We start from the raw sequence: 27,910 nt of genomic DNA on the forward strand, positions 1-27,910 counted from the left end.
CTTGATCCCACCTGGCCTCTAGGGATAACGTCACTCAAACGCTCATTGGTAGTCCGCAAGTTTGAACGATTGGTTAATAAGTGGCGGAAGAAAGGCTGAGGTCTATTGGCTGATGTCACGGCGAAACTGTTTCTTTTTGTATTAGATTGTTTATCTTTCTGGCCTTTCATTCTACAGTGGTGGAGAGGCAGAGCGCTTATTACAAATGATCTGTGAACAGCATTACTGAAATTAGTTGTTTTCATGTATGAGCCTGTACAGTGTTGTTATTACAAAACAAAGGAACATTTAAGTTTAGCACATTCGCTGCAAGGCGAATTTGGTGCCTTATTTGTCCATTTACCCATAACACCACATTCAGCAATATTTCTCTCTCACAGACTTGCTTTATGCAATAGTGCTAATCTTCAGACAAATGCATGCAATGAAATTACCTCACAGGCAGTGCCTATAGTGTGACAGCGTGTGGCCAGGGGCGGAGAAGGGTGTAGTGAGAGCAGCACAGGAAGTGGCCGCAACGCCTCCAAAATACAAAACACGTAAGGTTCGTGTCTTTAGGATTTAACAACACTTCCCTAACTATCAGGAAAGTGTAAATCAACTTACACATTTATCCATGGCTACCATCAGTAATCATGGGGCCCCATAGTGCCTAGTTAGCAGGGCCCCCCAGCACATTCCTGATTCCAAACATCATATTCCCAAACTATGGCCAATCATGCAAGCTCTGTCCCTTTTGTGACTTGTGAATCACACCTGTTAGTCTCTTGGGGCCTCACACTGCTATGGGGCCCCTAGCTGTAGTACTCCCTGTTGGCAGTCCTGTATTTACCAAAACTGATTGTGGTATGGTTGCCACCTTTTGTCTTCTGTCCCCAAGGCATTCTGGGGCAGCACCAAGCCTGGACTGGGATTCAAAATAGGTCCTGGCATTACAACTACACTGAAGCCCAAACAAACATCCAGTAAGTCCACTAAATAGCAGCAGATAACTTTGGGGGGTTGGAAGGGTGACATTTGGGTGATTGAGGTGCTGAATGCTAACACTTATTGAAATAGTAAATATTTATGCTGCCCTGTAGCTTCATGTAGCTACTTTCAGAAATGTATACTTTAGATTGCAAAGCCCAAAAGGCCTCTAACAATAAGCCAAGCCTATAAATGCATATATTTTTTGACAAAACATATTCTGATAAATTTAAAATGGATAAATATGTCTTTCTACTCTGTAGCATAACTACCATACTTCAGGCCCCTTGACCATGCTGCATACTTCCACCATCACTGCATCTTGCATCCACTTCAGGAAAAATAGCGAATATTGGGGTGCAAACAGGGACACAGCTAATTGTTTCTAACCACAAATTGAAAAAAATAGTTACAAATTAACAAAGTCCACTCAGGTATAAAAAGAAAATATACTTAATATGAGTGCCAACAGTTTGATGCCCAGTATAAACTGAAATACTAGAGTATGTAGCATGTAGAGACTGCAAATGTTCTGACACTTAAGTTCCTTCAAAAAAAAAAGCAAAAAACTGTTGAGAATTGTGCAAATATTGCGCAAAAAGGGTGTTTGCAGTCTTCTGAGTAAATTCAGCCCATGTCTTGACTTAATAGTTCTGTTTTAGGCAGTATGCCTCAACCATGCCTGAGTGGGAGGACAGATTGTGAGGAAGTTCTGTCTATGCCCTGGAGCAATGTGTTCACAGGTTGCCTGACAATATTGCCAGTAGAAGCCAGCAAAAGAAGAGAGAGCAAAACATTGCCTTAAGGTAGAATGTATAGAAATATGGATGTGAGTAAAGTCAGTGGTAACACTTAAAGAATTGTTTTACGTGTAAAACCTGTTCGTGGAGCCAATTAGTCTGTATAACTAACTCCCTAATTTCTTATTTGTGAGAATCCAGCCAATTTTATTTTTTAGCATATTAAAGTTTATAGAAGAAGCCCTTCAGGACTTCTACTGCTGGAGCCATGGTGTACTGTAGATAAAGAAAAACAATGTATAGTTTAGTAAGCAGGTAAAAGGTGTTAGAAGGTGCTGACACTGACAATACTAAATTGTGCAAAACTACAAGTTCAGTGCAGAATGCTGCCACTTTGCAGAGCGATTTGACATAATTGGAAAACTTGGCAGCAAAATAGAAAATGAGGTTCAATGTTGAAAAATGCGAAGTTATGCACTTTGGTAGAAATAATATAAATGCGAGTTACACACTTAATGGTAGTGTGTTGGGAGTATCCTTAATTGAGAAAGATCTCTGGATTTTTGTAGATAACAAGTTGTCTAATTCCAGGCAGTGTCATTCAGTGGCTGCTAAAGCAAATAAAGTGCTGTCTTGTATAAGAAAGGGCATTGACTCAAGGGATGAAAACATAATTTGCCTCTTTATAGGTCTCTGGAAAGGCCTCACCTTGAGTATGCAGTGCAGTTTTGGGCTCCAATCCTTAACAAGGAAATTAATGAGCTGGAGAGAGTGCAGAGACGTTCAACTAAACTGGTAAAGGGAATGGAAGATTTAAACTATGAGGTTAGACTGTCAAGGGTGGGGTTGTTTTCTCTGGAAAAAAAGGCAGATAGTGGATGTTCTTTATATCAGAGGAACGGAGCTTCCATTAGAAGCAGCATAGGTGGTTTTTCACGGTGAGGGCAGTGAAGTTGGGGTATGCCCTTCCTAGTGATGTTGTGATGGCAGATTCTGTTAATGCCTTTAAGAGGGGCCTGGATGATACTTGAACAAGCATAGTATCAGTAAGGCTATTATGATACTAAAATCTACAGTTAGTATTGATGCTGGTATATATGGTTTATGTATGTGAGTGTATAGATAGGTCAGCATAGGGTTGTGTGTGCTGGGTTTACTTGGAAGGTTGAACTTGATGGCCTCTGGTCTTTTTTTAAACAAACTATGTGTTTGTTTGCAATTTTTCATAAGTAAATTAGTCTGTATAACCAGAGTTAAACTGACTAACTCCCTAATTTATTATTTGTGAGAATCCAGCCAATTTTATTTTTTAGCATATTAAAGTTTATAGAAGAAGCTCTTCAGGACTTCCCAGGGTTTGCCTAGCTGCTAGGATTATGCAGTTTTTAAGGACTTTTATGCTCAGGTTGTACTTTCTGGAGGAGAACCCCATAAGTGCCACATATGATTTTTCTGTAAGTTTACATGTAGAACTAAATATTTCAAATTGTAAACAATTATCCAGAACCCAGTGGCCTAAGGACATGTTCTCCATATGTATAATAGTCCTAGGAGTAACCCTTAAGTATTATCGGCGCCTGTATAAAGCCTTGTAGTTATACCAGCAAAAATAGAACTTTGTTACCTGCTTCTGAAAGTATCGTATTTATTGAGCTCCATTTCAAGTTATCTCCATTTTTATACCGCTCGTTTTATACCAGGTTTAATGTCTAGAGTCAGTATCTCTTTAAAGGGCACTATTGAGAAAACTGAAGGTATGCCTGCAGCTTGAGATTAACTCTTTACTAGCCTTTCTGTCTCCTTTAAGTGACTAATAACTGACAGTATCCAATTGCTTGTCTATCAGCTATTGAAATACAGTGGTGTGAAAAACTATTTGCCCCCTTCCTGATTTCTTATTCTTTTGCATGTTTGTCACACAAAATGTTTCTGATCATCAAACACATTTAACTATTAGTCAAAGATAACACAAGTAAACACAAAATGCAGTTTTTAAATGAGGGTTTTTATTATTTAGGGAGAAAAAAAATCCAAACCTACATGGCCCTGTGTGAAAAAGTAATTGCCCCCTGAACCTAATAACTGGTTGGGCCACCCTTAGCAGCAATAACTGCAATCAAGCGTTTGCGATAACTTGCAACAAGTCTTTTACAGCGCTCTGGAGGAATTTTGGCCCACTCATCTTTGCAGAATTGTTGTAATTCAGCTTTATATGAGGGTTTTCTAGCATGAACCGCCTTTTTAAGGTCATGCCACAACATCTCAATAGGATTCAGGTCAGGACTTTGACTAGGCCACTCCAAAGTCTTCATTTTGTTTTTCTTCAGCCATTCAGAGGTGGATTTGCTGGTGTGTTTTGGGTCATTGTCCTGCTGCAGCACCCAAGATCGCTTCAGCTTGAGTTGACGAACAGATGGCCAGACATTCTCCTTCAGGATTTTTTGGTAGACAGTAGAATTCATGGTTCCATCTATCACAGCAAGCCTTCCAGGTCCTGAAGCAGCAAAACAACCCCAGACCATCACACTACCACCACCATATTTTACTGTTGGTATGATGTTCTTTTTCTGAAATGCTGTGTTACTTTTACGCCAGATGTAACGGGACACGCACCTTCCAAAAAGTTCAACTTTTGTCTTGTCGGTCCACAAGGTATTTTCCCAAAAGTCTTGGCAATCATTGAGATGTTTTTTAGCAAAATTGAGACGAGCCATAATGTTCTTTTTGCTTAAAAGTGGTTTGCGCCTTGGAAATCTGCCATGCAGGCCGTTTTTGCCCAATCTCTTTCTTATGGTGGAGTCGTGAACACTGACCTTAATTGAGTCAAGTGAGGCCTGCAGTTCTTTAGATGTTGTCCTGGGGTCTTTTGTGGCCTCTCGGATGAGTTGTCTCTGCGCTCTTGGGGTAATTTTGGTCGGCCGGCCACTCCTGGGAAGGTTCACCACTGTTCCATGTTTTTGCCATTTGTGGATAATGGCTCTCACTGTGGTTCGCTGGAGTCCCAAAGCTTTAGAAATGGCTTTATAACCTTTACCAGACTGATAGATCTCAATTACTTTTGTTCTCATTTGTTCCTGAATTTCTTTGGATCTTGGCATGATGTCTAGCTTTTGAGGTGCTTTTGGTCTACTTCTCTGTGTCAGGTAGCTCCTATTTAAGTGATTTCTTGATTGAAACAGGTGTGGCAGTAATCAGGCCTGGGGGTGACTACAGAAATTGAACTCAGGTGTGATAAACCACAGTTAAGTTATTTTTTAACAAGGGGGGCAATCACTTTTTCACACAGGGCCATGTAGATTTGGAGTTTTTTTTCTCCCTTAATAACGTAAACCTTCATTTAAAAACTGCATTTTGTGTTCAATTATGTTATCTTTGACAAATAGTTAACGGTTTTTGATGAGCAGAAACATTTAAGTGTGACAAACATGCAAAAAAATAAGAAATCAGGAAGGGGGCAAATAGTTTTTCACACCACTGTATACAGCCTTGAACACCCAGAGCAAAAATGGGTAATACATAACACGAGTTACTATAGTATGTGGATAAAATAAGGCATATTATAGTGCTAGTAAATCCTAAATTTTAAGCATATCCTAAATTTTAAGCAATCCTATGTTTTAAGCAAGGGTCTGACTGAGGGAGTGAAACGATATTATGGGGCTGGGAAAAATGTAGCATGTAGAGGGGGAAGTTTTTCCAGTTGTTCTTGTACGAAATATTGTTACTGTATTTTCCAGTTTTTAAGCAGTGTCATTTTCAAGACCCAGATTCACCCACTATCCAAAAATGCAGTCAACTTTTAGCCATGCAAATTGACCCCGGTCTTTGTATGGTAGAGCAATATATGGCAGTAGGACAGCAACTTGAATTAGAGAAGTGGCAATCCATATGGCTAAATGTAAAGTATTCCTCAGAAAAGATATACAGTAAGTGATGACATTCTTGTGAACCCTTTGGAGCACAAATTGCCTGTTCTGGGAGGTTATCCATTCCACAGGGGTGACGGCAGTACAGCATGATTTCTCCTCATTTAAAACATTGTCACCATGTAGGTTGCCTGATTGCAAATCTATGTTCTTGTATCTTGAATACTGCTGGATTCCTGTAAGGCGCTCATGCCTTCACCTCTGCTTGCTCTGACCCAGTAACATTGCCAGTAACATTCTTGCCTACCTTTTCCAAAGTACCAGCATCCTATTAACCCCTTACATAAAATATTTAGGCCAGTGGCCCTGATAAAGGATTGCTGAGAAAAGGTTACTATGAACCACATATGGTGAGACCATATGCAACAACAGGTTAGCCAGTTAATTCCTTTATATAAACTCATTTAAGATGGGGCTGTTCAGAACAAATTGAAAAATGTCTGAATGTCAAGTTTCCCATGACACCATTAATGCCTATCTCTATAAAGGGCACCTGCTCTATGTACTACCCTTTGATACTATAATAATAATAGTGTATAATAAAACGTATAAAGAATTTGCTTAAAAAAGAAATAGTATAGTTCAAGTTGATACAGTTCAGTGAACACTTTCCTACTTTTCAGGAACACAGAAATACTTCCATGGAGTTAGTAATAGAAATGATGAACCAAGCCGAGCTTTAATGTGTTTCCATGTGCTACCATTAGGTGGCGCTGCGGACATTATTGCTGGTTGTGTGCGCTGCCGGCTTTGCAAGGACATGACACTAAACTGCTTGACTTCCTTCCTAGGCTCGGTGTGATTGGATGATGCAGCTTTAGCCTCTTCAATGGAATCAACAGCCTGGCGATAACTTGCCCAGTGAGGAGTTTGTATGAACAGAAGCCGGCGGCAACATGAGAGCGGCTCCTACTGCTGTGCTTACTGCACTGACTGCCCTTAGCGCCTATTATGTGTACTCTCCCTTGCCCAGCACCGTGTCAGAGCCGTGGAAGCTTATGCTGCTGGATGCCACCTTCAGATGCGCCCAGGATCTGGTGAGTGGGTGCTCGCTGCTTCCTTACCGATCGCATCGGTACTTCTATAGTCTTCCTCACTATGCACTCTCCAGCAGCTCTGCTTGGGACAAACGCATTGCTTTTATCCATAGAACAGTGTATTTGTACTACAGGAAGTCTTGTAACTGGGAGGAATTCCCCTTATTAATGAGAAAACAACAACCTGATCAGAATTGTTGCGGTAACGTACCTCCATATTTACTAAACAGACCAACAATGGGCAACAACAATAGCCTTTGTCTGCGATGTTCTGACCACGTTTAATTACTGTGTCATTTCAGGATCTCAACACAGATGTCACAGACCGGGGCAGGGTGTGCCTTTATCTGCTCAGAAACAGACATTGAGATCAATAGCATATATGTATATAACATTTTCTATTGTGTGTGCTTTATTTTTAACGTATAAATTATAGCATAAATCTAGAGCAGGGGTCCCCAACCTTTTTTTTACCCGCGAGCAACATTCATATGTAAAAAGACTTGGTGAGCAACACAACCTGGGGGGTACCAAATAATAATTGTTATTGGCTATTTGGCAGCCCCTATATGGACTGGCAGCCTACATGAGGCTCTGTTTGGCAATACACCTGGTTTTTATGCAACCAACACTTGCCCAAAAGCCAGGAATTAAAAAATAACTACCTGCTTTGAGGCCACTGGGAGCAACGTCCAAGGGGTTGGAGAGCAACATGTTGCTCAGGAGCCACTGGTTGGGGATCACTGATCTAGAGTATAACCTGTTTAAGTATAATGCTCAAGTATGCAGCTTGCATGGAAATATCACTACTTTTAATCTGTTGGGTTAACGTAAACCTTCGTACAGTCGTTCCATGAGTAGTTCACTGTTTTTGACATCTGTTTGAAGACAATATTTTTTCCTTATTTTTTTCCAAAAAATTGTGATTTTTTTTTTAAGGAGTAAATGTGCATGAACTTTATTATAATTATCCTTTATTTATATAACGCTGACACTTTCAGCAGTACAGAGATGATACATTATTCACCTCCGTCACTGCCCCAGTAGAGCTTACAGTCCAGACCCAGACTGGGATTCAGAATAGGCATGGCATACCCAAAGGCCACCAATAGCCCACACCAGCCCACTAAATAGTGACTGTCAATGACATCTTACAGCTGCCCCTCTGGCATTTGCCAGAATCCACAGATTGTAAGGACCCTACATGGTCACCCATGGTAAATTTTATCAAGAGCCGGTTGGCCTGCTTGTATGTTTTTTAAAGTATGGGAGGAACCAGAGTACCCAAAGGAAACCAGTGGGTACTAAAGGAAACAAAGGGAGAACATGCAAACTTTTCTGCACATAGTTTTCAGTCTCTGAAATGAAACCAAGAACCCCAGCTCTACAAGACAGCCATTGTGCACCTTTGCAAGTCTCTTTTCATTTGAAAAATAGTTGTTCTTAACTGTTCATCTTTATAATAATTTCCACCAGATAAAGAATTATTATTATTATTATAAAAGCAAATAAATGAATTCCAAATCCATTTGATTAATATAATAAAGCAGTTTTACTCCAAGAACAATGGCTCAAGGGCCAGTTTCATGGTTGGAGGGTAAATAAGTACCCCCATTTCTTAACTCTGGATAAAGCAGACCTTGCCTTAACCCTTGTCTACATTTGTGGATACAGAAAACTGTAGTCCATAAACATCTGGGGCCAAAGACTAGGTAACTGCAGTAAGGCTATACTAGACTACTTGGCCAACAGAAACCAATTAAACTATTAACCAGCAGCTAATAAGCTCCTTGTGTGACGCAGGTTAAAACTGAAGAAAGATGCTTAAGCACAAGGACTGGACTGGCCAGTAATCTCAAGGCTGCCTTTGGGATTTCAGACACAAACACTCATCACTGCTGGAAGGAGCAGTACATGCACTGTCATGTTTATGATCAGGGGTATTAGCCATTTGTGCTCCCAGCGCAGCCTGATCAGTAAGGTTTACACTTACAGCAGCATTACTGCAACAAATAAGCCATTTACTCCTATAAAAACAGAGTCTGCTATTGGCTAATAAAAAAACGAAAAACAGATGCTGACTGAGCTAAGCCATATCACAAACATTAAGAACAAATAGAGTTTTTAATATTTAATACTGAAGCTTGTTAAATAAAGTGCAAGAGTTGTAGCATGGGAAAACTGCTGTTGCTTCTATTTTGTAGCATTGTACCACCCCCCAAAAAAAAAAAACAGACAAAGAAAAGTTTTTGCTGTATTTGCTGCACCCTTTTGATCCACAGTGATAAACTGCCTTTCCTTCAGCTGCTGTTGAGTGATAATTCCCTGGCTTTGTTTGGTTGTCTCCAAGACCCAAGCCTAGTCTAGGACATTTTTATGCTGCATAAGCACAAATATCTTCTAAGGGCAATGCACAGTCAGCATTTCCCAACATTTTGTGTCAGCCACCACAATTAGTAGCTCAGTAGTTGCTTGTCCAAAACCAAAAAAAAACCTTAAATCACCTAATTCATTTGCATGGTGTTTTCCTGCAAGTCTGTGAGCACTTGTTTGGAAATGCAGGGATTGGTGTTGCCTTTCAACAGTTGTCTGACATGTAAGTGAACCCATGTACAAGCAGAACTACTTTTCTACATCAGCTTTCAGCCATTGTTCATTTTCATTTTCCCAGTGTACTCTTATACAATGAGTAATACAATATTCAAATATAGAGTAATGAAGTGGCTTTTTCTTTCTAACTTACTTGCCTTTTGCCACCAACCTTTTGCAACCCCTTGTTCAGTTCTAAGAGTTACCCTTGTGTACGCAACTACACAGAGCAGATGTCAATGCGAAAATGCATACATTTGCACGGTATGCCGACATGTTCTCCATGTAGCTCCACACTGGCCAACACCAAGCCTGTCAATGGAGCAATGGGGATGTGTGCATAAGACTGGTAAAAACTCCTGCAGAGGAAATCGTCAATCCGCTTAGTGTTCCCTTGCGCTAAGGGGCAAGCAATTGTCTTTACTGTAAAATGTAATTACAGGGTTTTTAATGACATTTTTATGATGTGCTTTGCTTTGAACTGTTACTATAAATGTCTGAAAGCATGTTGGGAGACATTTCATTAAATCACTTGCCACATGGGAGGTGATTAGGGCATTAGGTTAATAAACCAGCTGGGGTGGGTGAATGTTTTGAACTAGGATGGGGCATGAACTGTTAAGCCTTTGGCTGACAGGAGTTGGAGAGCAGCACTGGCAATTGCATACTGGTAGGTTTATCACCCATATGGTACAAGCAAGATTAACAAATGGAAGGACATGTAAGGCTGATGCCACACACAGCGTATGTCATATATACCGAAATCGCTTGCCAAAAATACCACCATGCGCTCCTATCTGTGCCTGCACCCGAATGAATGAAATACGCTTGAGTGCAGGCACATGTAGCCGATATCCACCGAAGATACAAAGTCTTGCGTTTCTTGGCAGATATTGGCTACATGTGCCTGCACCCGAGCGTATTTCATTCATTCAGGTGCAGGCACAGGTAGGGTAAGTCTAGAGTACTGGGGTGTATTCTCGCAAGCCGAAAACTGCTTGCCAAGAATACACCCCACTATGCTACACTTAGCCTACACTCGTGTGGCATCAGCCTACTTCACAAGAAATGCTGAAATGTTTAGCAAACCCCTAGTGAAATAGTTTGCTAAGTTTTTTCTTGGGCTGTTGCTTCTGTTAGGAGAAAACTGTACTGCGCCTTGAAAAAAAACTCTGGAAGGTGCCTAATATTTTGCCCCCATCCAAATGAAAGATACAGTTGAAATTTTTTGTTTGGTCTGTGGGTAGATGCAAATATTGCTTGGAATACTTCTTTATTGTATATGAGATGCCACACAATATTAACTTAATTTCCATGTTTAGTTTATTTCTATTATTTATAAAATTAAATGATATGTGTGTCATCTTAATAGTTTACTGAAAACTGTGCCAAAAATGGGCAGCAAAACACTGGGTGAAAGAGCTTTTTTTGTTGCTGTTTAGCCCTTCCAACCAGTGTTTTGTTGGATTTTTTCCCTTTGCTTCAGATACAGTAAAAGCTAAAAAAAAAAAAACTGTGAATGAATTTGGTAAAGATATTTGGTAAAGGACCCTTCATGAGCATATCAGTTGCGTGCTACAAAAATAGGTTCTTGTGCCTTTTGTCCTCTGAGACTCTGCAGATTTTCTCCCCCATAAATCATGTCCTTGACCTTGGGTAACCCCTAAATACAAATTGTGCATGTCTGACCTCCTGAGTGATCACTAACCGTGTGGCCAGGACTAGCCTTGGGTGGAGAGTATTATTATTATATTATTATAATGTTATATAACTTTGTGCACTGCTTTCCTAGTTGCAAAGTTGCCCGCTGGACTGTTTTGTGCAGAGCCCTGCTAAGCATGACACTGATCACTTAATCTATTTAAAACAATAGAAACTTGTCTTTATAACAGAACAGAGTGACTGATTCCAGAGCATACAGATTTGTTTGCTTTTTTAACTTTTATGTTTCATTATTTTGTTACTTGGATCCAGGATTCTTTGAATTCCTGTGGCAAAAGTAACATGTTGCAAGTAGGGCAGCCTGGGAGTGACAGACAGACCTTTCCCTTGCATTGCAGCTGGTCTGTGTGTCTGTGTGTAACCTTTCCCCTACTTCTGCAACTGCTACACTGCAGTCACAGGACCCAGGAGCTGTCGCTCAGTAGCTGGTTAGCTGCCATCAAAATAGCATTTAGCAGTGTCATAATAATTAAACAGTTGATTATATTGCATATTTTAATTAATTTTATGACCAGATTGAAGGTGACATATCTTTTTTGATGCAAAATAACTTATTTCCAATGTACATTTTAGTACATGTACTAGCAAATATGGCACACTGCCATATGTGGTTGCTATATGTTTGCAAAGAATAACTTTACTACGGTATATTGAAAATGAAAATTATTCACACAGTATTGTATTCTCATTGTGCTTATGCTTCTCTATTAACTTAAAGGAGTGTTTCACCTTTGATTTAACTTTTTATGTTATAGAATGGCCAATTCATAGCAGTTTTTTAATTGATCTTGATTATTTGTTTTTTATCATTTTTAAATTATTTTCTTGGAAAAAAAAACTACAAAAAATAAACAAAGGAAACCACTTGCAAATTGTCTCAGAATATTACTCTCTGCATCATACTAAAAGATAAGGTGAACAACCCCTTGAAATATTCTTTCTATTAATTGTTCATGATCTGGCATGACTTCGGGAAAGTCAGAGCCAGTGCTTGATTGTCTGACATCATGATCAAATATAGTTCCTGTTTTATCGCACTTATAATCTATTCTACACTATAGCCAGTTGCACCAGGAACCAGTTAATACAAGTAGAATTTTTGGCATGTGGACATATTATGCGACCCTTAGGGCCATGGCAGACGGAGAGATTAGTCGGCGTGCAACAGATCTCCCTTGTCGCAGGCGACTAATCTCCCCGAAATGCCATCCCACCGGCTAGAATGTAAATTGCCAGTGGGATGGCATACACTGCGCTGAAATCGTCAAAGTTTCCTCTCAAGGCAACTTCAGCAAATGTATGTAATGCATGCAAATCGCCGATGGGATGGCATTTCAGGGAGATTAGTTGCCCGCGACTAATCTCCCCGTCTTCACGGCCCTTATGGTGCTACTTGGCACATTAAACAAACCTTTTGTTGCCCCTATGTTATCTCTGCAATACATTTCACAAATCTTTGAGTCCCCCTAGAATACAGTATACAAATCCCTTCTGCTGTTAAGATACATTTCGCAGCCCATTTGGTTCACTAAGGGTGAACTGTATATGTACTTTATTACTTTGCGTGCCTCCTCAATTACACAGCCCCCTCCATACCCCTGGATACAGTGAACAGGTGCCTATAGGATGCATTATAATGTCTCTTTGATACCTCAGCAGTACAGCTGATGCTCCTGTGGTTCATTGCTCTGACACTTGGTGCCTTTGCTGTACCAACATCCCGTGTCTGCATATGTTGTATGGCAATATGCTCAGTTTCTTTGTGTTACATTGCACAACATACCCCTGGCTCACATACTGCACAGACCATCATTAACCCAGTTCTACATTACACTGCTGCATCTTGTGCTTCTTTCCCCATAACCTATGTACCCCTACATTACATCGCACAGCATCTCAGCTTCCCATATACAGGTATGGGATCCCTTATCTGGAAACCCATTATCCAGAAAGTTCTGAATTATGGAAAGGCCATCTCCCATAGACATTATAAGCAAATAATTCTAATTTTTAAATATGATTTCCTTTTTCCCTGTAATAATAAAACAGTTCCTTGTACTTGACCCCAACTAAGATATAATTCATCCTTATTGGAGGCAAAACAGTCCTATTGGGTTTATTCAATATTTAAATGATTTTTAGCAGACTTAAGTTATGGAGATCCAAATTATGGAAAGATACCTTTTCCGGAAAACCCCAGGTCCAGAGCAATCTGGATAATAGGTCCTATACCTGTAGTAGATTGTACAGCCACTTCAGTGCCCTTTTGTTATGTTACTAAGTATCCCCTGCCCCCATTTCTTGTTTTCTGCTCTGCTGATGACCAAAGGTATTTTTTTAAACCACCCCTCCTCCCCACACACACACTTTTTTTAAATATAAGGAAGTCCCTATACAGTTCTATGAACATACAAAGGCACAAGACCTTTTTTTATAAAGTTCATGGATAGATAGATAGATGGCAGCAGTGTTTCAAAGGGTACATTTTACAGGGTATTCACGGCTCTTGTGTGTTATAAATAAATGATTTTTTTTATATTCTGCTGTTATTAGTAGGGTGGGGTCGTGCATAGAAATGAAACATGTGGCAGTGGGTAATTGATGACCCAAAAGATTACCATTGCCATTGAATATTTGCACTTTTACTGTGAGTAAGAGCTATTAAACTTCACTACTTCAATAATCTGGAAACTGCTGGAAAACACTGGTGGAATACATTGCAGTACTAAATTGTGTATTTTAGAAAAGAACTTTTAGAGGAACGCTTAATAAAATATTGTCATAGTCATACCTAGGGAAGTCTATCAGTGGGCACGTGTCTCTATATAAAAAAAAATCTGCATTTTCATTGGCACCTTGCACTAGAGTTCTGACCGCTATCTTCATCATTAATGGAAGCCTGACCACTGGCCATATGTCCCTCAATGGATGAACAGAGGAACAGCCTAACTGCTAATAATATAGCAGCTATTATTTAAAAAAAGGCCATCCTAAGGTCTCAGATCCTGGGGATTCAGTGATATTTTATTTTCAACTGTGTGAATTTTTTTACACCTCTAAGGGTACAAAAAAAGGGAAAAAAGAAAACTAGCTTTAGCTTATTCTTAAAACTATTACAGATAATCATAAAAAAAATGACAAAATGTAAAAATAATGGCATTTGTTTTTACATTTAATAAATACATTGAGTTATAAACAAGCTGCAGTTTACTTTCATATATGTCGTTAACAAAATTTCTTTATTTTTCAGAGCAATTTGGCCCACTATTTTGGCTTCAGCCATCACTTGAGAGTCCTGAATTTTGTTTCTGGCTATTTTGACCAGTTGGATCCTGTATCTTCAGAGCATTTAAAAGTCACAGATACAGTGTTTGATGGAGTAGAAGTCAGAATCTTTGAACCTACAAAGGCTTTCGATAAGAATTTGAAAAAAAGCATTGTATATATCCATGGTGGTGGCTGGGCCCTGGGAAGTGCAAGTATGTGCATTTATTTGACTTTTGACTATATTTTCTTTAACACACTGAGCTGGATAAAAATAAGCAAATATTGCAGTATAATTTTTTTTTCTGTATAAAAGATGTACAGGTATAGGACCCGTTATCCAGAATGCTCGGGACCAAGGGTATTCCAGATAAGGGGTCTTTCCGTAATTTGGATCTTCATACCTTAAGTCTACTAAAAAATCAATAAAACATTAATTAAATCCAATAGGATTGTTTTGCATCCAATAAGGATTAATTATATCTTAGTTAGGATCAAATACAAGGTACAGTTTTATTATTACAGAGAAAAAGGAAATCAATTTTAAAAATCCTAATTATTTGATTATAATGGAGTCTATGGGAGACAGGCTTTCCGTAATTCGGAGCTTTCTGGATAATGGGTTTCCGGATAAGGGGTCCGATACCTGTACTGCCATCTAAGGGCTTTTAGAAGCTGGAGGCAGCAGTCTCACCATCCTACATTTTCTGGGCCGGATCTAAAGGACAGAATGAATTTCCTTTAGCAAACTATATACAGGTATGGGATCCCTTATCTGGAAACCTGTTATCCAGAAAGTTTCGAATTACGGAAAGGCCATCTCCCATAGACTCCACTATAAGCAAATAATTAAAAATTTTTAAAATGATTCCCTTTTTCTCTGTAATAATAAAACAGTACCTTGTACTTGACCCCAACTAAGATATAATTAATCCTTATTGGAGGCAGAACAATCCTATTGGGTTTATTCAATATTTAAATGATGTTTAGCAGACTTAAATTATGGAGATCCAAATTACGGAAAGATCCCTTATCCGGAAAACCACAGGTCCTGAGCATTCTGGATAACCGGTCCCATGCCTGTATTTGATGGTATGGTATCACTAATGGGGAGTATTTGGGTGCTAGTGGACCTGCCAAACCACTGGAATGGGAATGACCAATTGATTTATATGAGCTGCGTATGAAGATGCAGATTTTTAAAGATATTTTGCATCATCATATTCAACATAGCTTTTACAAATTGTGTAGTGATCTGCCAGTGGAAAAAACACTTGCGCATTTTACACTAATACAGGTATTGGATTCATTATCTGGAAACCCATTATCCATAAAGCTCAAAATTACTGAAGGCCATCTCCCATAGACTCCATTTTAATCAAAGTGATTTCCTTTTTTCTCTGTAGTAATAAAACAGAACCTTGTACAAGTTGCAGAAAGACTCCTAATCCAGAAAACCCAAGGTCCCAAGCATTCTGTTTAGCAGGTCCTATACCAGTATATGTATTAAAACTTCTTACTGAAAAAGTCATTTTTGTGCCAAAAATGTAGATCTAAAATATTTGCTAGGTGAAATTAAAATTCACACTGTAGTAACTAATGACTAATATTTCATTGTGTACCGGAATTGTTTTTCCTTTTTATGCACTTTTTTACCTTTATATCTGTTATATCTGAATGGTAAATAACATTGCAGGCTGTAAGATATTCACTGTGATTCTCCAGTCTGACCCAAAGGGAGTGATTTATCAACGTTCAAATTTGCATTTTTTTCACGATTAATTTTTTTTGCGCTATAATATGAGTTATGGTTCGAAAACTCAAAAAATAAGCCCATTGATATTTGTGTTTTTCTCTTTATAGGAATGAGGTCCTATGACAGCTTATGTCGTAAAATATCTGAAGATGTGAATGCAGTAGTTGTTTCTATTGAGTAAGTCTAAAAAAGCAAAGAAAGAAATTGTCAGCACCTGGTTTAACCAAATGTATAACACTGACCAACTGCTACGAGCACCCATATGTCAGCGGTCAAGGTAACCTGCAATGTGCAGCTGCCCAGCATCTAGAAATAATAGCCAATGATAGTGCGCAAAAAGAGAAGTAAAGATATACACACAGTTATCTATTTAGTACAGTTTAGTACAATTTGGGTTGAACAAGTTTTTTTTGACTGTTGGTGGAGAAAAATATGGCAGGTTTTATCTCTGACACTTGTATTCTCTGAAGCTAATTGGCAGTGCATGCTCCACCTAGTGGCAATGTGCAGAATCTCTTTAATTATATACATATATATATATATACATAAGCAAAAAGAGTACCGCACACGTAGGGACTTTATGAAAAAACAAAAAAGGTTTATTGAAAGAGATCAGACGTTTCGAGCACCAAACTGTGCTCTTCCTCAGGGACAAACCAAAAAACCCTGAGGAAGAGGACAGTTTGGTGCTCGAAACGTCTTTCAATAAACCTTTTTTGTTTTTTCATAAAGTCCCTACGTGTGCGGTACTCTTTTTGCTTATTGGAATTTTGTTTGACCAGCACCGAGGGCATTCTGCAGGCTACACTAGGCTTGTATATAGTCACATAATTATTTATTATGAATTATTTAATTACAATACAAATTTTATACATAAAGTTAATTTGACTCAACAATAAGTCTTATTTGTAGGAGCAACTCATTTTTCTATCTGTAAGCAGGTGTGTTTTGGCTCTAAAGGGGTAGATCACCTTTCAGTTAGTATGTTATAGAATTCCCTATTCGTTGGCCTTTTTTTTTTTTTTCTTGTATTATTTGGCTTCTTCTGCCGCTTTCCAACTCTCAAATTGGGGTCACTGACCCGGCAGCCTGTAAACCATTCCTGTATAAGGATACAATTTTTTTGTTATTGTTACTTTTTATTACATAGCTCTCTCTGTTCAGGCCCTCTCCAATTCATCTTTCAGTCTCTCATTTAAACCACTGCCTGGTTGCTAGGTTAAGTTGTACCTTAGCTATCAAATAGCGGCTGAAATTCCAAACTACAGAGAAAGTGAAGGAAATGCGAAATGGAATGCAAAATTCTCTTATGGACACGGTTCTTCTCTGTCATATTATCTACAGCATTTATATTAGGCTAGGTCTTAAAAATTTTAAGAACTTAAGAAATGGAAGTAACCATGGGGATGCAGTGTTACCATATGCATTGAGACCCAGTGGGGACAACAGTCTTTCACCATAGAAGAGACCAACTTGCAGTGGCCCATATAAAGGTTCAGGTGTATAGGTGGACAGAGGAGTGATTTTTATTGGGTGCATGTTTCTAAGGGGGACAAGGTGAAAGACCTCACCATCAAATTTTGCATGACTTCTAATTAACAAGTTGCATCCCTGCTGATGACAGAATAAGACTTCCTTAAAATATAAATTAGCAACAGGATAATATAAACAAGGCTATGCACCATAAAGTCTTGCTTTTAATAAAGATTAGTAACACGAGGAAACCAATGTTCCCTTAAAACAGGGGTTGGCAAACTATGTCATTGTGGCCCCTGAGCCTAAAAGTTTGCCTACCCCTGCCTTAAAAACATTTATGTGTAGTCCATACATTGGGGCTCATGTACATCGACAGGTGCAGCTACAGTCCCCACAGTTTTAGCACAGTCGGTTGCATATAACACGACTTTTATTAAAGGTACTTAGGTCAAAATGTAGTTGCACTCAGTGCCGCTCAGTCCTTCCTGCCTTTTATTCCGAATCAAATGTTGCTGCACCTATTGACATGGGAACCCTTGAGCTACTGCCATCTCTGGACTAGGCAATAGCTTCACGGTTCTCTCAGGACTTCTGGACATACATGTGCACTATTGAAATTTGCTATGGTGAAATTCTAATCAATCAAAATTGGATTCAAATAAGCATTAATTCTAAATCAGTTTATTATCTGTGGTCACTTAAAGTCACTGTACACAGGCAGACTTAAGGCCCCTTAAGGTCCCTTGGACCGACTCGGCAGTTTATCTGCCCGTGTAGGGGCAGAAACGAGCGGGCTGGCCGACCGATATCTGGCCTGAAATTGGCCAGATATCGATCGGCCAGGTTAAAAGATTCAGTCGGATCGGGGACCACATCGGCTCGTTGATGAGGTCCCCGAACCTACTTCCCCGTTGCCGCCTACATAATCCGGTCATTTGGCCCCAGGGCCAAACGATCGGATTATTTTTTTTTTTTAACTTCAAGCCCCCCGATATCGCCCACCCGTAGGTGGGGATATCGGGAGAAGATCCGCCAAGATCCGATCTCGCCAAGCGAGCGGATCTTACCGTGTATGGGGACCTTTATGCTACTGAATCAGGCAATTTAGACCAAGTTGCCAGCTTTTCTGCTCATGTGTGGGGCCCACTGATACTGCCCAGGCAGTATCAATCGGACAACTTTGAAAATCCCAATGAATGAAGAGCACATCGACAGGTCTCAGGTTTTGGGTAAATTCATTAATGTTTGTTATCTAAAGACCAGATAGTACCTTTTTTAGGATGACTGAAGACAACAAAGCAGATAACAGTCCTTCTGTAATAAAAACCATTTAAAAATAGAAATACAGATTATGTCCTGTTAAATTTATTATTTTTATTTGTGGTATGACTGGTCTTTTAAGTGATGTCTCTGTCAGTGTACTGGAGTTACAGTGGGAAATACTGAAATTGACTTTCCCAAAACAGGGTTAATTGGAAGTTGCCATGCCCTAGGGCATAACATGGCAGATAAACAATGTGTTTCTGCCTCTGCAGAGCACACCAGGACAGCTATTACACTGAAACAATTACATTCCACTGGCCTGTTACAGTGAGCTCTGAAGAACAGTCATTTTTTTAGTAACCTAAAAACAAGTACAAAGGATCTATCTAGAGCTACAAACTAGGTCAGGGACTGGAGCGTCCCCAAAGATGAATCAGTTGCACTCCACTAGAATCAAATGTGAAATGCAGCTTTACTGAAAATAGCACTGCTACAGTAGAGATAGATATCTGAACAAAATAAATGCTGGTATCCCAGATGAAAGACCTGAAGTACTTCAACATAAAAAAAGCATTAAAATAAACGTTCAATGCATGATCATTTAAAGGGTTAGTAAATTATGAAACTTAAACAAAAACTTAATCTCAAGGAAATACATTTTTCTTAATATAATAAACACAAAACTATGCACCCTATTATAAAATAATCCTGTTACTCCTCTGTCTCTACAGCTTTCTGTTAATCCATTTTTTTGGCACAGGGCAGTTACTACAGTGAATAAATGGTTTCCATTGCACTGACTATCCATAATAATAATGACTTATATGGGGCTATGACTGACAGCTCACATTTTTAAATACCTTTAAAAAAAAAAGTGGGTTTTTATGTCAGGATGACAGGTCCCTTTTAGAGCAAAGAAGTGACTCCAGTAACTTCCTTTAATTTGCATTAGAAATCTGTTGTATGCGATTTTTATCCAATCAACATTATTTAAATGAAAAGTTGTCTTATCTTTGCTTCCCATTCAAAGCCAAGGGTGCCATGGGAGGTGGTCACAGGTACTTCCTAGCTGAATAAAATATGTGAGCTGAAAAACTCCCAATACCAAGAGCCTTATGTTACACTGCAGAGTTATGCAAACATATTGAAAACAAACTGGATATACAAACATTGTTTTATACAGATCATGTCTCCCAGTGGGAATAATATCCTGTGTCTGAGGAGAAGGAAGCCTTTTTAAACATGAAATGCATCTTTTTTTTTTTTTTTTATAGGTACAGACTGGTGCCAGATGTTCATTTTCCTGAGCAATTAAATGATGCAGTGGCTGCCACCAAGTACTTTTTGCATCCCGAAGTGCTCGCAGAATATTCTGTTGATCCATCGAGAATTGCTGTGTCTGGAGACAGCGCTGGAGGGAACCTTGCGGCTGCAGTGTGTCAGCAGGTACTGTAACAAATATTCCTGTGTTGATAGAGTAATTTCTTTTAAGGAAGTCTTTCCTTGTATTTAATAAGTAGTATTAAATGCAAGGACATGAACCATACTTACCTAATTTAGTTACATTACTCAGGCAGTTGGAGATATCTGGGAGGCAAACCTAGGGGCACATTTACTTACCCACGAACGTTCCGACGGCGTCCGTTTGCGTTTTTTTCGTAGTGATCGGAAAATTGTCGCGACTTTTTCGTAGCCATTCCGAAAGTTGCGCAAAATGTTGCGATTTTTTCGTATCGTTAAAACTTGCGCGAAAAGTCGCGACTTTTTCGCAGCTTTCGCGCCGAGTACGAAAGATTCGGATTCATTCAAGCTTCAGTATGGTGACTTTTCTTGGGCCAGGTTGGAGCTGCAGGGTGCCATTGAGTCCTATGGGAGGCTTCCAAAATCATGCTAAGTCTGAAAGTTTCACCCGCCACTTACGAGCGCTCAATACGAAAAAGTCGCGACAAGATACGAGCGAATCATAATGGCTACGAAAAACTCGAGTTTTTTCGTGCAAGTCGTAATGGTTACGAAAAAGTCGCGACAATTTCCGAAAAGTCGTAAAGGCGACGAAAAAATAGCAAAAATTACGAAAAAGTTGCAAAATGTTCGTTTTCCAATCGGAATTTTTCCAATTCGGATTCGTGGGTTAGTAAATGTGCCCCCTAGTGTCCGAAACATATTTAAAATTAGTTATTGATCCTCAAATTTCCATACCTGTTTGTGGCACATTGGCATAGCCAAACAAACTATTTTGTTACACCAACCCAACAAAATATATATTTAGAATGTTTTCTATGCTTATTCCACTGTAAAAAGGTGGAGGTGGAAGGTGAGGAGATGCTACAGTACTTCTCTGCAACACAACTAAGACCCAGTGTATATGTTATATGTTATGCTTATGTATGGGATCTACTTTAATAAAATAATTCAGTTTTCTAAAAATTATGAGCTTTTTCTCTGTAATAAAGTTCCTTGTGCGTGATTCCAACTAAGCTGTATGAATCCATATTGGCGGCATAAAAATACTTTCGGTTTTATTAAATGTTTAAATGACTTTAAGCAAACATTATGAAAAACCCTTATTTGGATCCCAAATCCTGAGCATTCCATACCTGTACTGGGTGGACTGCGCAGAGTTGGGGATGGATATCACCAGTTAGTGACCCCTGGGACAATTTTTGAACAACATAAAATGATATCCATTTCACAAACAAATGATATGTATGTTCCATAATAATGTCCAGTTAGACAGCAGTGATTTGATTTTAATAGTCATAACATTATACTCATGCCTTCCTTGCTTATCTTTGGTGTATTCCTTTCTGGTGGGGATGGTATTGGGGATAGATAACTTATGTCAGAGCTCTGTTAGACAGTGTTTAGAAAATATCTAGCCCCTAGGTGGCACTGCAGGTCCACCCAGAGTTTCAAGAAGACTAATAAATACAAAAAAGAGTAGGTTCAGAAAGCAAACAATACACGTGCACAGAAACACATTTCCATTTTCATTTTTTTGTACAGCGCTTATGCAATATAATAAAAAAAATCATTAAAGGCAAGAAAAATTAAAGGAGAACTCTACCCAAACACATCTTAAGCTTTTTGAAAGGAAATAATTTCCAGCAACTTCGCAATATACATCAATTACCGTATATACTCGAGTATAAGCCGAGATTTTCAGCACCAAAAATGTGCTAAAAAAGTCAGGCTCGGCTTATACTCGAGTATAAGCGATACGCTGCGATGACATTCTGAGTGCAAGCACAGCCTCCCATGCTTGTTGCTTGCGCACATACTTCCGTGGAGTGTGAGGGTGTCGATGCCATTCGGCGCGCAAGCAGAACTTCCCATATAACTGTGCTGTTGCTTGTTGTGCGTGCACGCACGTGAGTATGCCGGTGGAGTGCGACACTTTCTGCAGGACATGCCATTGAGGAGGTACATCTGTATGTGCATGGGGGTGGGGGCACGCCAGCTAGTGAGGCAGTTAGAATCGGGTGAATAGGCGGCTGCAGTTAGGAACGGAGAGCACACACGCTGTGACACTGGAGGGAGAAGGGGGGTTGATTTGGGCAGACGCTTCGTCACAGATCTGAGAGCGGTCATTCATTAAAGGGTTAACTGCGGCCGGCAGGAAGGAGGAGGGGGGCTGAATCGGGCAGATGTCCTCTCACAGCTCCGAGAGCTGGTATTTACTTAAGAGATAATCGGGCCGTGTGGAACATTAGAGATCGCGCTACTCAATCAAGTGAGACGGCAGTGGTGGGGGATGGTAGTTTTGGTGTTGGGAGAGTGCTATATGGGGTAAATAGACCTACCATTTAATTAACTAATTTTCACTTTGTGTATATGCATCTCCCCACCTTTCTCAGATACGAGAGTACAATGGCTGCACTTTGACTCTAACTATGTCTCCCCCTGCAATAGCTAACTAAACTGTATAAACCCCACTACAATTAATTCTGTATCACTAAACTGGGAGTGTGTACACCCAACCCCCGCAACTGCATTCCCCACTGAACTGTGGACACTACTATTCAGGGTAAATAGACAAATTTGGCTATTATGATATGTAAATAAATTAAATAATTTCCAGTGTATATATATGAATTAACTGCTGTAACTCTTCAAGGCAGGAGGGTCAAAGGGTCCTCCATCCACCTTTCCCTAATCACCTTTCCCTAATCTGCAGCTGCCAGCATGATATATTTATGAAGAGTTCACAAGGGGACACGCTGAGTGTCCTTTTATTATTTATTTGATTATTGAAACTTAGCAGTAGCTGCTGCATTTCCCGCCCTAGGCTTATACTCGAGTCAATAAGTTTTTCCAGTTTTCTTAGGTAAAATTAGGTACCTCGGCTTATACTCGGATCGGCTTATACTCGAGTATATACGGTAAAAAATATGCAGCCTTTTTTAATGTAATAATATGGTTTGGAAGCCTGGCCCCCTGTTCTCCTGCTGATCTGGCTGACTACTTTAAGACAACAAAAAAAAATGCAATAATAGTTGACTGTCCTTAGCCTGCCTTCATCCTGCATCCTCCAAACCCCACAATATCCTGCACACCTGGGGGCACATTTACTAACCCACGAACGGGCCGAATGCATCTGATTGTGTTTTTTTCGTAATGATCGGTATTTGGCGATTTTTCGGAAAATTGTCGCGACTTTTTTGTTGCCATTCTGAATGTTGCGCAAAATCTGGCGATTTTTTCGTAGCGTTACTACTTGCACGAAAAGTCGCGACTTTTTCGTAGCCTTCGCGCCGAGTACGAAAGATTCGGATTCATTCAAGCTTCAGTATGGTGACTTTCCTTGGGCCAGGTTGGAGCTGCAGGGTGCCATTGAGTCCTATGGGAGGCTTCCAAAATCATGCTAAGTCTGAAAGTTTCCCCCGCCGCTTACGAGCGCTCAATACGAAAAAGTCATGACAAGATACAAGCGCATCGTAATGGCTACGAAAAACTCGCGTTTTTTCCCGCAAATCGTATTGGTAACGAAAAAGTCGCGTCAATTTCCGAAAAGTCGTAAAGGCGCCGAAAAAATCGCAAAAAATACAAAAAAGTCGCAAAATGTTCGTTTTCCAATCGGAATTTTTCCAATTCGGATTCGTGGGTTAGTAAATGTGCCCCCTGGTGTCAGTAGGGAAAGAAACATCACCGTGCAATGTATTTTGGGTTATATAGTCTACATGCTGCCTGCAAGCTGTGGAGACGTTGTTACAATTTATATCAGTGTTTTAGTCCCTCCTCCCCAGCCAGGTTTTTTAAATCAGTGTTTTTCAACCTTTTTTGGGCAAAGGCACACTTGTTTCATGAAAAAAATCACGAGGCACACCACCATTAGAAAATGTTAAAAAATTTAACTCTGTGCCTATATTGACTATATATAAAGTAATTCTCTTGAATAGGAATCAAATAAACACAAAGAAAGTATTTTATAATTACTTTATTATGAAATATTAAGTAAACAAAATAGTGAAAAATTTTCTCCACAAACCCACCCCCCCACTGATTTTTTTATTTTTTTTTTATACACACAAAAATTTTATATTATATATATATTATTATTAATTGTTTTCTTACATGTCAGGCTGTCTTGGGGTGCGGCATCCAGGGGTGTCCCGGGATTGTCCTCCGGTGGGGAGTAGGGCGGCTGTGCATGGGCCTGGCCCCTGGTGGATCTGGTCTGTCGGGGCAGGGCCTGGGCAGTTGCTCCCCCCGGTCAGGTTGTGCCAGGGCAGGATAGTGCTGCCTCTCCTCTCTGGTTGCTCCGCCCTCCTGGATCCGATGCCGGATGACGTCACAGGCAGTAACGATTTCCGGGCATCAGGGAGCCAGGAAGTGGAAGGTGTCCCAGAGGGGACCGCACCTACGGCACACCAGGCAACATCTCGCGGCACACTAGTGTGCAGCGGAACAGCGGTTGAAAAACGCTGTTTTAAATGATGCAGAAGAGAAGAACTGTTTTGCAGCTGGTATTTATTCATTTGAAGGAACAGGTTACAACAGGTTAAAATAAACCTTTTATGAAGCCATATCCAAATAGTTTCAGAGGGGTGAAATATTCATAGAGGGCAAAACAAAGCAGTCCCTGGTTCAGCTTTATACAAATAGCCATTAACAGGCCAATTTCCTACGCTCTCTAACCGAACGGCCCTCAGACTGGTAGTGGATATGCCACAGGAGCTATATGGATATTGGTCAGGATCAGCAGGTCAGCATATATGCACAGATAGCTTGGTATGATTTTATCTATGCGTGTGTTCAGCTTAAAGGACAAGGAATGTCAAAATCTATTAAGCACACTATTAAATAGTACTACTATTGCTATGTAAAAACGCTATATTTCTAGCTTGCCTAATGAAAGATTTACAGAGATACACCTGCTACATTCTACATACTTGTTTCAGTGAACAGCGCCTCCATCTTTAACAAGGGATGCCCACTCCGCTTTCCTCACTGTCTCTACTGCGCATGCGTCCCCAACATCCTCCACCCGCTCCCCCCTGCGTCCTTCTGTGTCAACCCCCCAGCAGCTGGAGTATGTGTACATTAGCACCTTCCCCCCCCCGCCGCCGCTCACATCCTCTTGCCAGCTGTTGTTGTTGTGTCCAGCACCACCACTAGCGCCACCACCGCCACCGCACAGTGCCTCCCTCTCCACAGCACCTGCCTGGAGCTGCGTCCACTGATAAATTAGCCTTCATTTCTTTGTTTTTCCTGGAGATGAGCACTTCTTACACTAGGCACTGGTTCAAAGTGTGTAGGTGATTAATCTAAAAGACGAATTTTATTATGTGTTTACCTCATTCTTAACCTGACATTTTCTATTTACAGCTAGCCGGAGATAGCAGTGTAACAACCAAAGTGAAACTCCAAGCCTTGATCTACCCTGTGCTTCAGGTGTTGGATTTCAACACTCCCTCTTATCAACAAAACATGGACATGCCAATTCTTTCTCGCTTTGTCATGATAAAGTTTTGGCTGGACTACCTGAATGGTAGCCACAGTTTTGCACATTCAATGCTCGTAAACAATCATACATCTGTTGACCTCAGTGAAACCGTAACCTTAAGGGAACTATTGAACTGGAATTCATTATTGCCTTCATCTTTCAAAAAAAATTACAAACCTGTTTTACAAAGCCATGGCACCCATAAAATAATCAGTGAGGTGCCTGCGTTACTTGACTTGCGGGCATCTCCACTGATTGCCAAGAAGGAATCACTTCAGCTCCTTCCAAAGACCTACATCTTAACCTGTGAGCATGATGTCTTAAGAGATGATGGCACCATGTATGCCAAACGCTTGGAGGAAGCTGGTGTTGATGTTACCCACGACCACTATGAAGATGGCTTCCATGGATGTATGCTGTTTGCCTCATGGCCCACTTATTTTTCAGTTGGAGCAAGGACAAGAGATGGATATGTAAAGTGGCTTGCTGAGAATCTGTAGATTATTGCAAAATAGGGGTTTATCACACAGGCTACTAACTTCATGCAAAATATGAGGCATCAGTGCATATGTTTTTGTCTTCCCAATATGATTGTATATCTGTGTGGATTTGCCAGTCCAAGGCTGGAAACAGTATATGTGAATTCTCATTTGGTCACACTGGTTCTAAATAACAGCAGCCAATAAAAGGCTGCCTCACCCACGGTAGTGCTTCTGCTCCATTAAATAGTGCAATATACAATTTCTTGTTTTTACAGACACAAATCACACAAAAACGTTTAATTATAATTCCTTATCTTTGCATAAACCAATAGTGTCTGGTTTTAAGGATAAATGTATTTCATTGCATATCAGATGGACAGTGTTGCTTTCTAGAATTCTGGGGCTTTATGGTTTATTGTTTGTGTTTTCTATTTTTTAAAATTGAGTGAAACTGTTTTTAAGTTGTAAAATATAGAAGCTACTTTGCTCTAACCTCCCTTTATACACTACTGTCTCACAGTAGAAGGAAATTAAGCTGGATAATTAATAGGTTACCCAATGCAGATCCACCATCCTGATTTATTTGTGTCACTAGGTTAGAATCAGATAATTGTCTGCCTAAGCAGACATATAGGGCGTGGGTAGGGTTCTAATGCTAAACCAAAGAGTCATTCTTTGGCTTCTGATGTAAGAGTTGTGCAATAGTCTTTCCCTTTTGTTAGCTGATATGTCTCATTTATAGTTAATAGGGGTTCTGAGATACTCTTACGGAATATTAAGGAGACTATTTTCCATCAATATTTAGAGGAGACATTTGGCTCCTACCTCAGACAGGAGTGCTACTTTAGCACCAGATGCATTTACTGCAAAGTTGCCTTTAGCTGAGCCTCCCCACATTTGCAAAGGTGATGTAACCAGTGGCTGCCATGTCTGGACTTTGGTTAACTTTTGGATTGCAGCACCTTGAGTAGGAGTTGAACTTAGTCTCCATTTCTATCTCTAATGCATATGTTGCTATGTGCAGGATTGAGTCATTTCTATGGCAGATACCTAGGATCAACAGGGCAGCAGGAAAGTACAATCCCTTGTATATATGTGTTATCAAGAATCAGCTTTATAGCTACAGAAGCCAATAGTTTAAACTGTAGTAGGAAGATTGGCTGCTCTGTGAAAGGAGAGTAGTATTCTAACATGTCAGTTTTATTTCCAAACATGTAATGTTTTAGGACATTTGCCAACAATATCACCCTGCACAATCTTCCACTCCCCAAAGACACATGTACTTTTGCATTGACAATCAGAATTAATTGCAGCATTCCCTTAAGAATGAAGCTGCTACTACTACTGCTGCTACTACTACTACTACTCACAGAGCTTGTTTGTGTAGGTGTCTCATTTGGAGTGTATCAGAGGTTCATGTTACTTCACTATGATGAAATTAGCGTTTGTGTTACGAGCAGCTTTACTTACCTTTTTGTTTCATTTGTGCAGTATTTGTTAGTGCTTCTACTACTGATTTTGCATCACATTTCCAATGATAATAGCTTTGTCTCAGAGACATAATGGCAGGATTAGTGTCAGTTTTCTTCCTGTAATAATAGTGCAGATGTCCCCACATGCCCTCACATTTTCAGATAATAGCTCATCGGGCAACATGAGCTTAGTAAATACTATCATCTCATGTGAGAAGCAGTTTATAACAATTCCTTTTGTTTCGTCACCGCACTTTATAGTGTGACA

The 27,910-nt window shown here is 39.9% G+C and overlaps 1 protein-coding gene across 4 annotated transcripts; it reads left to right on the plus strand.

Annotated features, from left to right (window-relative positions):
• The first annotated feature begins 449 nt into the window (after positions 1-449).
• nceh1 (neutral cholesterol ester hydrolase 1) lies at positions 450-27,910 on the plus strand. Of its 4 annotated transcripts, XM_012962912.3 has the most exons (6): positions 450-544; positions 6,427-6,672; positions 14,234-14,462; positions 16,111-16,180; positions 20,017-20,188; positions 25,571-27,910. In XM_012962912.3, exons 2-6 carry the CDS (start codon positions 6,532-6,534, stop codon positions 26,186-26,188), a joined length of 1,230 nt encoding a protein of 409 aa, XP_012818366.1. In that variant the 5' UTR covers positions 450-544; positions 6,427-6,531; the 3' UTR covers positions 26,189-27,910.

Source organism: Xenopus tropicalis, chromosome 5, assembly GCF_000004195.4.
Source record: "Xenopus tropicalis strain Nigerian chromosome 5, UCB_Xtro_10.0, whole genome shotgun sequence".
NCBI classification, from domain to species: Eukaryota; Metazoa; Chordata; class Amphibia; order Anura; family Pipidae; genus Xenopus; species Xenopus tropicalis.

Excerpts from the sequence above, each read along its gene's own strand:
- nceh1 (XM_012962912.3), top strand. The coding sequence starts at position 6,532 with ATGAGAGCGGCTCCTACTGCTGTGCTTACTGCACTGACTGCCCTTAGC. Across the intron at positions 6,673-14,233 it reads TCAGATGCGCCCAGGATCTG|AGCAATTTGGCCCACTATTT; the intron begins GTGAGTGGGTGC and ends TTTATTTTTCAG. Across the intron at positions 20,189-25,570 it reads CGGCTGCAGTGTGTCAGCAG|CTAGCCGGAGATAGCAGTGT; the intron begins GTACTGTAACAA and ends TTCTATTTACAG.